At 48.1% G+C, this 13,228-nt stretch overlaps 1 protein-coding gene across 1 annotated transcript; it reads right to left on the bottom strand.

The window, feature by feature from the left end:
• Positions 1-2,326: 2,326 nt before the first annotated feature.
• UCN3 (urocortin 3) lies at positions 2,327-11,827 on the bottom strand. Its single transcript, XM_012443338.2, has 2 exons — positions 11,562-11,827; positions 2,327-3,270 (listed from the first exon to the last, which is right to left on the bottom strand). The coding sequence occupies exon 2, from the start codon at positions 3,262-3,264 to the stop codon at positions 2,779-2,781; it is 486 nt and encodes a 161-aa protein (XP_012298761.1). The 5' UTR covers positions 3,265-3,270; positions 11,562-11,827; the 3' UTR covers positions 2,327-2,778.
• Between the last annotated feature and the right edge of the window lie 1,401 nt (positions 11,828-13,228).

Raw genomic sequence — 13,228 nt, 5'->3', positions numbered from 1 at the left:
TTCGCCATGTTGGCTAGACTGGTCTTGAACTCCTGGCCTCAAGTGATCTACCCGCTTCAGCCACCCAAAGTGCTAGGATTACAACTGTGAGCCACTGTGCCCAGCCTATTTTTTAAATGAAACTATTATGCCTTTATTTTCATTCTTCATTTTTATTACATGTTTTTCTCTCTTCCATGGTGCAAATTCCTTTTCTGTCTGTGATGACTTGGTGCTTTAGTGTTTTTATTTTTAAAAACTATTTTAAAAATAGTTTTAAAAAATAAAACAGTTTTAAAAACTATCGTTTTTATTTTTATCTTTAAAAACTACTTTAAAAACAGTTTTTAAAAATATAAATGGAGATGGGGTCCCACTGTGTTCCCCATGCTGGACTAGGCAATGCTCCTGGCTCAGCTCCCGGCCTTGCTGGGATTATGGGATGGGCCACCATGCCTGGCTGCTTTAGTGTTTTGTTGGCCCCAAGAATCTGACTGATTCTTAACAAAGAAAAAAACCACCATCCCGTTTGATATCATTTATCCTAGTATCTCTACTTACAAAGGGAAACATTATTATCACCATTATTTTACTTTTACTTTACTTTAGTTAGTTAATTAATTTTTTTTTGGCAGAGTCTTGCTCTGTTGCCCAGGCTGGAGTGCAGTGGTGCGATCTCTGCTCACTGCAACCTCCACCTCCCAGGTTCAAGAGATTCTTGTGCCTCAGCCTCCTGAGTAGCTGGGATTACAGGTGCACACCACCATGCCCCCCTAATTTTTGTATTTTTAGTAGAGATGGGGTTTTGCCATGTTGGCCAGGCTGGCCTTGAACTCCTGGCCTCAAGTGATCCACCTGCCTTGGTCTTCCAAAGTGCTGGAATTACAGGTGTGAGCTACTGTGCCCAGCCTACCATTATTTTTAAATTTAAATTTGCTTTAGAGGAAAGTCTTCAGGGCAAACATAGTCACGGTTCCTCATAAACAATTCTGTTGGGAAGTCCTCTAACTTTTATGAGATAAATTAATCTCTTTATTTTTTAATTTGAAAAAATATTTATTACACAGAATATGTTAATTGAATTCAGCTCTATTAGCGTTTTCCCTCTGGCTGTTCTTTCCTGGGCAGTTTCTAATGTGTCCGTGTATTACAGTTGTGGGGCAGAGGATCAGATGTGGTTCCTGGATGTAGCCCTCAAACAGAATCAGATGGAGCCTACACCTACAGAGAATATCTGAGAGCTTTGTGCGTTGCCATATTCATCAGTAATTTCCTCTGCCAAAGGCAGTCATGTCTAGCTGAAAAACCTAAGCAGTCCTCTTCAGACTCAGATGATATGGGACGTGTGTAATCATTAGCAGACAGCAACAGAGTCACTTAGAGACAGAGACGCTGGGTAATAACTGGGCTCACTCACGAGGTAAATAACTTATTAGTGTGTATCTGCCTTGCAGAGTAATTAAAAATTGTGTTTCAGAAAAACGACAAATTATTATACTCTAGAAAGTTCCACACAGTGTTAAGTTGTTTATTCAGCTGGGTGCCGTGGCTCACTCCTGTAATCCAAGCATTTTGCGGGGCTGAGGTGAGCCCAGGAGCTTGAAACCAGCCTGGGAAACATAGAGAGATGCCTACTCTAAGTTCAGAAGTTCATTTTATTTACTTATGATTTCCTACTACACAGAAGTGAGAGGGACCACAGCCCCCCTTTTGGGAATCTGGCCCTGGGCTTTGCTGCCAGGAGGCCATCAGAGCTCCTGCCGATGTTCATTTCGAGTGGAATTTTGCTCATATTGAAGGTTCTCATCTCTGCACTCGTCATATTTACATTTTTTTTCTAATTGCTGTCACTATGCAGTTCATCGTCTATATGCTTCTCAGCGGGGTTTGCTTCTTTCTAAGTTCTGGCTTTGTTCATCGGGGTGTGCAGAGGCCTGGCGTGGACATCAGTGTCGCCGTGACACCCAGCTCAGCACAGGGCGCTTACTGCGGGTTCAGTGAGAAATCCACAAGGACCTGTGGTCCCCAGGCCCTCGAAAGCCATGGAGGAGTTTGGGATGTTTCAAGGGGTAATTGAAAGCTCCCTCTCCCTTTTAGCCAAGACATCCGCTCTGAAACAGTTCCCAGGTTATGTCTCTTGGTGGGACCAGGCCCCGGGGATGACTCTCGATCGAATGACTCCTAAGCTCTCCTTTCCTCCTGCTAAGGCCTCCCACACCCATTTCCCCCCGCCCCGAGAGAGAATGGAACTGGCTCCCCAGGACCCTCCCTCGTCCCCTTCCCTGTCCCAAGCTCAGAGTTTGAAGGCAGTGGGGCCGAAGGAAGAGGAACTGAGAGAAGCCAGGAGTTCAAGAAGCCATTGGTTTAATGGGGTGAGGAGGTAGGAGGGATTTGGTGGCAGGAAGGCGAGTGCTGCGGCTCCTCTTTCTGCCCTGGCAGGGATTGGCGGGTAGGAGAGGAGCCCTGAACGCTCTCAGGCTTGGGGTCAACAGGGAGAGGACTGGAGAGGAGGAATGCATGAAGTTTGCGTCTTGCCATGGGGAGGGAGGAAGGAGACGCCGCATACAGGGAGGAACATTAGCCGCCTCGTGCCTGGGAAGGTTGGACAATACTGCACTTCTGTGTGTACAGACGGAGGAGGAGGGAGACAGGTCAGAGGCCAGAAGAGATCAGAGGGGCTCGGCAGTGCAGCAGCCTGTAAAACCGACTGATCCCACAAAACACAAACCAGCAGACGGCACCCTCGACCTCCCGTCGCCCTCCGTCCTTGAGGGCTGCCCTCCCGTCCGGCTTCTGCCTCTACTTCTTCCTCCCAATCTGCGCCATCAGGTGGGCGTTGGCGGCGGCCTGGGCACGCAGGTTCTTGGCCTTGGCGATGTTGAAGAGGTGGTTCATGATGTTGGTGGGGACGTCGAGGGACAGGGTGAACTTGGTGCGCTGGGGACTCTTGGCCGTGTCCTGGTGTGCCTTTCCCCTGGGCTGTGCCTGGGACACGTATTTGTACCGGGTGCCCCCAGCACCACCCCTGGCCCCGGAGAGGAGGAAAGTCCTTTTCCCTTTGCCCTCCTCCTCCTCTCCTGAAGAGGTGTCTTGGCTGGGCAGATGATGGAAGCTCCTTTTGCTCAGCAGGGATGCGTCCTGCCCCTGGCTCTTCTCGGCCTCAGACAGGGCGGTGTTGAGGCAGCTGAAGATGGGCTTGGCCTTGTAGAACTTGTGGGGGAGGCCTGCCCTAGGGCCCCCCAGGAGCAGCAGCAGGACGAGCAGGAAGTGGATCGGCATCGGCATCTCTCCCTGCAGCAGAAAAGAGGGACGTGGGCAGGGGCACGGAGGGGCTTGGCGCTCAGGAGGACCTGGATTCAAATGTAATAGGGTGTGGTTACTGTTCCCCCACGAGGGTTCTCCAAGCAGGACCCCCAGACCCGCAGCAGCAGCCCTGCCTGGAACTTCCTTAGAAATGCAAGTAATTCTCAGGTCTTTTTCCAGAATGAGTAAATCAAAAGCTCTGGGGCCCAGCGGCCTGTGTTGCAACAAACCTGCAGATGATCTCAATGATCACTAAAGTGTGAGAACTGTTTATTACCTTATTAGTATTTATGGGTTTTATTTAATTCAGCTCTGCAGGCAGCCACTGCCCCTGTAAAGCAAATAACTAACATACTAAGTAAGCATTTAGCAGCCTACTGTGGTTGATTTTTTTTTGTTTCTTTTTTAAAGACGGGGTTTCGCTATGTTGGTCAGGCTGGTCTTGAACTCCCGACCTCAGGTGATCCACCTGCCTTGGCCTCCAAAGTGCTTGGATTACAGGCATGAGCCACCACGCCCAGCCTACTACTGTGGTTGATTTTAACGGCAGGTGAATTTTTTGTTCCTTCATCATTGGCAAGGCTGGCTGAATATATCCCTGTTGTTTAAAGACCATGGCTGGGCGTCTAGTCAGTGTTTTGAAGACAGATCTTTAAGGCTGGTTTCTCGCTAGGCTGTCCTAGTTTCGTGAGAACAATCAGATTTGTTATTAATAACTAGGTTGGTTTTACTACAGAATTTATGAATTTATGAAGCCAAAGTCAGCTTGGTCTTTATGTCAGACCAAGTATCATCCGGGGAGCACCGCCACCCTCTAACCACGGCACCTCAATGCCAACATTATCTGTGGTCTCTAAGATGCATGGGAGCCTGGTTCTCAGTCGGACTGAGTCAGAGCGGATGTCCAGGGCAAGAAGGAGACACTGAGAACTCTGAAAGGGTCATGGTCTACACGGACCAATGGAATCCATCCTTTTACTTTAAGAAAAAGAAAAGAAAAGCTGGCCCATCACGATGACTCACACCTATAATCCTAGCACTTTGGGAGGCCAAGGTGGGAGGATCGTTTGAACCCAGGAGTTCAAGAGCAGTCTGGGCAACATAGTAAGACCTCATCTCTACAAAACACACACACACACACACACACACAAATTAGCTGGGTGTGGTGGTGTGCACCTGTGTTCCCAGCTACTCAGGAGGCTGAGGCAGGAGGATTGCTTGAGCTCCAGAGGTCGAGGCTACAGTGAGCTGTGACTGTGCCACTGTACTCCATCCTGGGCAACAGAGCAAAACCCAGTCTTAAAAAAACGGAAAGAGAAAACCCTAAGCGTTAGCCTAGGGAATGTTGTGGCAATACAAACATCGAACTCAGTGGCCCTCATGTAACGTGGACTGTTGGGGCTCGGAGCATCACATGCACTTGCTGGTTCACCAATCACCAGCGTTAAACAAGGTATCAATCCGCCACCTCCATCAGGGGAGAGGCTTGTGCTGAGCCACCCGCACCCTCCTGCCGGGGCTCCTTCACGGTAGCAGCAGGCAGCTGTGCCGGAGGCCATCAGAGTTCGGGTGGCCTGTGATCACTATTCCTTAGGATTGTGTTGACTTCCTGTGCTGTGGGCCCAAACCCACCCTGCAGCCGGCCCCCTTTGCCTGGCTGTGGCACACGTTCACTCCAGCCCTGCAATACCGATGTCACATTATTTATTCATTGTTGTCCTTCATCATGCCTCAGGGCGAAACAGTGAGATGCACATACCAGGAGTTTTACCTAAACTCCTTCTAGAGAAAGCATGGCTGCCGTCTGAGGCCGCTCACACCCCGACATGCCTGTTCTCTCACTGCAGTGTGAAATGAACCATCCCCCAGGCTATCCTGTGAGATACAAGCAGTGAAAGGCTCTGCTGTTTGCCTTTGGGGGCTTTACCTGAACTTGAAGTTTACCTTATTACCTAAGACATACTTGAGTTTCACAAAAGCAAGCAAGAAACGTGGTTCACTATAAACTTGGGAGAATTCTTTTCTTATGTTAGTTTTTAAAAATAAATAGGAACAATGGGGCAAGTAAATCACCTGGGGATTCACCTGGGCCTTCAGCAGCGCGAGGCTGGCATTGGGTCACTGCGTTCTTTGTGGTGATGGTGCAGAGCAGGGCCAGGCAGGGCTGGCGGTCGGGGCTCCAGCTCCAGCCTCCCTCTGCAGCTCCTTGTCAGTGTGGCCTTGACCAGGCCATTTCCCATACGTGAGTGCAGTGGACCCAACCCAAGCCCATCCAGACAGCCTTAGGCTGTGAGCGATGGATGATCTTGGGTTGGACCTGTGCTGACCCTTAAAAAAGGAAGCCTGGGGCCAGGTGCCATGGCTCACGCCGGTAATCCCAGCACTTTGGGAATCCGAGGTGGGTGGATCATGAGGTCAGGAGTTCAAGACCAGCCTGGCCAGCATGGTGAAACCCCATCTCTGCTAAAAGTACAAAAATTAGCTGGGTGTGGTGGTGTGCACCTGCAGTCCCAGCTACTCATGGGCTGAGGCAGGAGAATCTTGAACCTGGGAGGGGGAGCTTGCAGTGAGCCAAGATTGTGCCACTGCACTCCAGCCTGGGTGAAGAGTGAGACTCCGTCTCAAAAAAAAAAAAAAGTAGCCTGGGTTTCTTTCTAAAGAGGATCCTGTAAATACCTGTCGTTTCACTTACCCTGAAAACAGACACACACGACACACAAAAACATAGACAAGCACATATACATACTCACATACTCATAAACATGTACACATGCACACATATACACATGCACCCACATACAGATACACACATACATAATGCACACACATACACACCTCATGCGTACATACACACACACACACGGAGGCACATGCACATATATACATGCATGCACACACATACATGCCTCATGCGTACATACACACATGCACACACATACACGGAGGCACATGCACACAAATACACACCTCACGTACATACACACATACATGTAGGCACATGCACATATATACATGCATGCATACACATACACACCTCACACGTACATACACACACATATATACACGCATGCACACACACACCTCACACGTTCATACACACACATATATACACACATGCACACACATACACACCTCACGTGTACATACACACACATACACATAGGCACGTGCACATATATACATGCATGCACATACATACACACCTCACACGTACATACACACACACATACACATAGGCACATGCACACACATACACACCTCACGTACATACACACGCACACACATACACGTAGGCACATGCACATATATACATGCATGCACACATACACACCTCACGTACATACACACACATACATACACATATACATACATGCACAGACATACACACCTCACACGTACATACACACACATACACATAGGCACATGCACATATATACATGCATGCACACACATACACACCTCACATGTACATACACACACATACACAGAGGCACATGCACATATATACATGCATGCACACACATACACACCTCACACGTACATACACACACATACACATAGGCACATGCACACATACCTACATGCCTCACACATACATACTGTACCCATATACACATGTGATTCTCATCCCACATACATAGACACATGAACACACATACACAGGCACACATATTCACACACATATAGACACATGCATACACATATACACCTCACACATACATACACACATGCCAACATACATATGCACATGCATATACACCTTACACACACACACATACACACACATATCCTCACATGCATAAACATTTACCCAGCAAATTTTCTGTCAAAGCTGCTGCTTCCTGTGACTCTCCACATCGAAGCTGCTGCCTTTCTCTCCTTTAATTTTTTTTCTAAGAAATTAGGTTTTGTTTTGTTTGTTCAATTTATTTTGCATTACAAAATTTGGAGCTTATTTTATGTAATAATATTTTTCATAATTTATGAAAAAACACATGATCCTTGCTTTAAATAGTCCAAACCTATGAACTAGCCAGATCTGGGCACGTAGGCTGGTGCAGCGAGAATGACACAGGCTTTGGAGTTAGACAGCCACGGGCTCGAATTCCTTCTTTGTCTTTATTTGCTGAGGGTTTGGGCAGATAACCTCTGTGAATATCACTTTCCTTCTCTGATAAATGGGATAACAATAACCACCTCATAAAGGTTAAGTGAAGGATTAGATGAAAAACGTGGATGTATGTGTGAAAGCTCCTGGTCTAAGCAGATGCTTAATCGAGACTGACCCATCCCTGAATAATCTCCAGATTTTCTCAGGAGAAGATCTGGTCTGCATACAACCTTCTCAGAAGTGCATTTTACACACACAGATGTGCATATACAATACACATGTGTACAGAGAGACCGGGTAGTCTGAGCAAGGATTTGACCCTGCAAACCACGTCCTTGCTGTACCGTACCTCTGGCTTGTAGCTTTTGGCTATGCGCTACCCTCTTCACCCTGACCTAGGCAGACTCCTTTTGCCCCTCGGCTAAGAAGTGGTTCTCAGCTTTTGAGTGCTTTGGACTCATTTGGAGGTGTGGTTCAAACACAGCCTGAGGCGCCCCATCCCAAAAGCTTCTGAGTCACTGGGTCTGGGATGCTCCTGAGAAGCTGCATTTCTAGCAGCTTGGTAGCGCTGGTGCTGAGGTCTGAGGACCACACTGAGAACCACTGCTCTATGTGCTCTGACCCGTCTCTGGGCTCCTTGGAACTGTACACTGGAGTTACAGGGGTGCAGTAACCATATCTGGAAAATGGGCTTTTCTTTCTTTAAATATTGCATCCAATAACCAGACCGTCAGCTTTCTCATTTACAGAGGACCGACTGAGATGTATTTCATAGAGTATGAAGCATGATTTTAACTGCCTTATACCTTGAAGGCATCTTAAAGCTTGGAGATTATTTTGAATGGCTTTCTAACCCTAAAAGGATTTAAAAAAACAAAAACCAATTTGGAAAAATATGGGTGGGAAAGTGGTGGAGAATCTTTGTCTCTCTGTCCCTTTACTCCTTCATCCCCTCATTCCTTTCCCCACCAGACTCAGTCCTGTCCCTCCCACACACTAGCTGGTGCCTAACCGCCCCGGGCCTCAGTGTTTTCCTCTTGGACAGCAGGGGGTTGAGTTTGAGAATCTTTGTTCTGATTTCTTGCTTTTTCTACTTCTGAAAGCCAGCAGTCCCTCTATGAAAAGGACTGGGGGAATGAAATGATTTCTCGATTTTCACCCAATGAAAGGTGCCTGGACTCTGGGTGGGTGTAAACTAAATTAGAGGATGCTGTCTGGGCGCGGTGGCTCACACCTGTAATCCCAGCACTTTGGGAGGCCGAGGCAGGTGGATCACCTGAGGTCAGGAGTTTGAGACCAGCCTGGCCAACTTGGCGAAACCCCATCTCTACTAAAAGTACAAAAATTTGCCAGGTGTAGTGGCACACGCCTGTAATCCCAGCTACCCAGGAGGCTGAGAATTGCTTGAACCCGGGAGGTGGAGGTTGCAGTGAGCCAAGATTGTGCTACTGCACTCTAGCCTGGGCGACAGAGTGAGATTCAGTCTCAAAAAAAAGATGGTGCTGAGGTGTAGCCCTGGAGCTACCCTCAGGCCTCCCCCGTGGGCTCCACACGGCTGCCCCCCTGCCACCCAACCTGCCCCCCTACCACCCCACCTGCCCCATTTGTTTGTTTTACTTCCTCAAACCCTGCACCCCAGCCCAGGGAACCCCTCTCTGCTCCTCTCTATTTCCTTCCCAGGGCAGCATTCTGCATTTACCCTCAAACACCTGGAACTTTGCACAATAATTGCAAAGTTATTCCAAGCCTGTTGCGGGGCTCTGCCCTCACTGGCTGCTCCTTGAGTGTGAATCAGCACCTGAGTTTACCTGTCTATTCCCACTCCTTAAAGACAATTTGGGTGTTACATTTCTTTGGTATCTCCATTTTGCTAAATATGCCAAGCCTTTCACTATGCAGAGATATTCCCTCTGGGTCATTTGGCTCTCAGCAGAGTGACTCAGGATGCTTGGGAGAGCTGACATGGCCAACAGGGCCTTATACTAAATCATATTCTCAATCAATATTTGTTGAATGAACTGAAATTCAGATTAGTATTCAGGTACTTAAGACAATTTATTTTCCAAAGCAAAGCAACCTCTTTTAAATTCTTTTCTGGATGTATATTTTCTCTGCAAAATATATGGCATACATTTTTTGTTTTGTTTTTTATTATGAAGTTATACATGTATACCTGGAAAGATGAGGGTTTCTGAACATGAAGCAGCCTTGTTTAAGTAACTTTCTACGTTTTCCTGTGAAAAATCCAGGTTTCCCCTTGCAGTGGGCTAGCCTGTGGATGTGCCCCCTGTGTCTCATCACAGTTACAAAAGCAAGGCATTGAAGGGAGGAAGTGAGATCCGTTTTAGCTTTATATTTACTTTTTTTATTTTTACGTTTTGGGGGTCGATTTGTAAATATCGTGCCTTTAAAAATGCATTGCCTTCTTACTTTTCAAATCCCAAGCCTGCCATCAGAGAAGAATACTGTGTTCACGGACAGAGTGCTGAAGGTGTAGAAAGGATCTGTGAAAGTGTCAGGGAGCAGGTGTCCTGTGTGGCATTCTGTTCTCGGTGCGTCCGAGGGTAGCAGATCTCCTCTGTCTGCAGAGCCTCAGCTCCAGCCTGCACAGGGTTGGGGGGGTGGGTACTGGAAGGTGTCCCCTTACATCAGCAATGATGCGAAGTTACACAGCGAAGGAACCTCCCAGAACTGTGAATTGGACATGATGAGGATGTCCGGTGCCGGGCTTAGTTCTAGATCATTTAAAACATAAGGGTTCTTTGCAACCCTGGGTATTTTCACCATCAAAGTGCATGAGTGGCCAAGGGCTAGAAGGTAGATTCAGATTTCTTTCTGGGACTTTTCTTTTTAGGATCTGTTTAGATTTGTTTAGGGTTCATAGGATAAAAGAAAAGGAACTCTCACCAAAGAAAAGACACCCTTTCCTTCCCACATAAAGTCTAATTTTGCAAGTTTCTCCTTTTATATTCCTTGCACTCTTCCGCTGTACCCTTGGTGAAACAACACCGAAGTTTAAGATTTCTCTGCAGCCTGCCATGAAAATAACCGAGCACCATCTAGTTAATACATTTGAAGGGCAAAGCTCTGGGTGCCTGAAACTCAGCCATTCCTTTGGGCTGCGATGACAGTAGCACCGTAAGGAGACAGAGTTACTTCTGAGAGCTGTGGCAGAGCCAAGCACGGAAACGTGAGGGACCTGGGTCAGCCTCCAATTCCCAGCATCTGGCAGGGAGAGGACGGAGCGTGAAGCGGCAAAGGCAGGAGGCAAACGGCACTGGCCTCACAGCTCGGCCAAGCGCAGAGCTATTCCCGTGGGCTCAGTTTGTCTGCAAACACTGATAAGAAGTTAAACTAAAAACTAGACCACTTAAACCACTTAAAACAATTTTTAAATCTTATTTGTTATTTTTTTTTGGTAGGTGGCTATGCTTGGGAAGGAAATTGCAAACAGGGTTTTTCAGAAAATGTGAGCATCAAACATCCATCTCCCCTTCACAGGTAGCAGTTAGCCATCGTAGATATCTGCACACACACCCCCAGTGTTCCCAGTGTGGCAAAGGACTCTGGGCTTTGGTGGCTGAGGACCTGGCTGGGAAAATTCCCTCACTTCTGACTTTTCTGGGCGAATCACTTAACCTGCATTTCATTTGCTGCATCCTAAGAAGAAGCTGTTACCTGCCTCACAGGTGTGCCCGAGAGTGAAGGTCTCTGGCACAGGTAAGCGGTGAGTGTAGGTGTCCTTGCTGCTCTGCAGACAGTGTGGAGTCATATCCTGTGACTTCCATTTCCCCCGGCACCCCTACCCCATCCCCAGTTTGCAAACTGTCTCCAGGGACTGACTTTCCTGGGGACAACTGAACTCTTCAGAGAAAATAGATTTGTGTGAACACATTCTGCCTCTGATCTAACACCTTTGGAAAGCAGGTCTCTCTCTACCAACAAGGGAATGTGATTGTGCCTCATTCCCCTGTGAAACTCGCCCCGGTCCCTTGGGGCTGATTTCTGCTGGTGGGGGTGGGGAGCATTCAGCATCGCTCCCTTGGGCTTCCACCCAGGGGCTCTTAGCTGCTCTCATCTCTCACACCTGTCCAGTGCCTGGCACCTCCTGCTTCAATTAGGGCAAGTACATTTACCCTTCCTAAGTCAGTCCCGACCACAAGCTTACCCGAGAGTGGACTTCACTCCGCAGCAGAAGGCTCAGGGAGGCCGGCGCAGCTTCAGGGCCAGGAGGGCGGCCCCAGGCACATCACCCTGAACTTCGGGCTGCTCCAAGGTCTGGGCTCCTGCTCCTCCGGTATTGTTCCTAAGTGGGCTGTGATAGTCCCTCTCTATGGAAACCGGTCCCCTCCCCTGTGTGTATATAGAAGTGACAGATCACAGGGTGGATCGTAATTCCAGACGTAGTGTCTACGCTGGGATGAGATTTCATTTAAAATACAACCAGAACCAGCCGTCCACGTCATGCGGATGACAGGTGCTCCAGCCTCGACCCCTCCCACCTCTGCTTCCCACCCCGTCCGCCTGGCACAGCCCCACTCCTCTTGCTTCCTAGCAACTTCCTTCATTGATAAAAAGCAAAGAACAAAATAGAACAACAACAACAAAAAAGAAATAACAACCCAAAACAAAACAGAACAAAAATCCTGGTAAAGTGAGAAGCAGTGTCTTTGAAGAATTTTATTGCTGATCTTAGTTCAAACTACTCTCGGCTTCCCCCACCTTCCCCTTGACCTACTCCTTTTGGAAACCTAGAGCCCAGACCTGCTTTGAAAGCAGAGAAGGGGTTTGCAGTCCACTGTTGCCGTGTTGTTTCGTGGGGTCTGACCGTGCAGCGTCATCCAGCTGCACACGCAGTCCCTGTGCTTGTTACACACTCTGTGCCTGCTTCCCACATAAAGTCTAATTTTGCAAGTTTCTCCTTTTACATTCCTTGAGCTCTTCTTCTCAGTGAAACAATGCAAAAGTTTACGATTTGTCTGCAACCTGCCACAAAAATAACTGAGCACCATGTAGTTATTAATCCATCTGACAGGCAAAGCTCTACACCTGCGTTTTTCTCTGGATGCCTGAAACTCAACCATTCCTTTGGGTTATGATGACAGAGATCATCACACCCCGGAGGTCCAGAGGTTTTAGTGGGAAATCGCTTGGATTTTACTCGTTATGCATCCTCTATTTATTGAGGACCTACTGTGTACCAGGTATTGCCAGGATCCTCAGGAGTTGAGAGATAAGTCAGTTGTGGCCCCGATCATACAAGGCACTCATGGTTTAGCAAGGTAGTTAAGGCCAGGCGCGGGGCTCACACCTGTAATCCCAGCACATTGGGAGGCTGAGGCAGGCAGATCACGAGTTCAGGAGTTCGAGACCAGCTTGGCCAACATGGCAAAACCCCATCTCTACTAAAAATACAACAACAAAAAAAATTAACTGGGCATGGAGGTGAGTGCCTGTAATCCCAGCTACTTGGGAGACTGAGACAGGAGAATCGCTTAAACCCGGGAGGCATAGGTTGCAGTGAGCAGAGATCATGCTGCTGAACTCCAACCTGGGTGACAGAGTGAGACTCCATCTTGGAAAAAAAAAAAGAAAGGTAGGTAAAAAATGCTATAGAAGGGAGCAGTCCTGTCCACTCAAGACAGGAGAGGAGAGCAGGAGGGATTTCAGACAGAAAGGATGGGTCGGCACAGACAGAGCCAGGGATGGGAGGGATGAGAGGGAAGGCAGGCGAGGGAGGGAGAGATCCGTGGGTGAGGAGGCTGTTCTGCACTGAGGTGCTCCAAAGGCCTGCGGAGTTGGGAAGATGTGGGGGACTGCAGTCTCGTGACCCCT

The sequence above is a fragment of the Aotus nancymaae genome, unplaced genomic scaffold (assembly GCF_030222135.1).
Source record: "Aotus nancymaae isolate 86718 unplaced genomic scaffold, 86718_ANA_hifiasm-v0.15.2.pri h1tg000083l, whole genome shotgun sequence".
NCBI lineage: Eukaryota > Metazoa > Chordata > Mammalia > Primates > Aotidae > Aotus > Aotus nancymaae.
The sequence above is the reverse complement of the archived record's forward strand: the minus strand, read 5'-3'. Positions and strand labels throughout refer to the sequence as shown.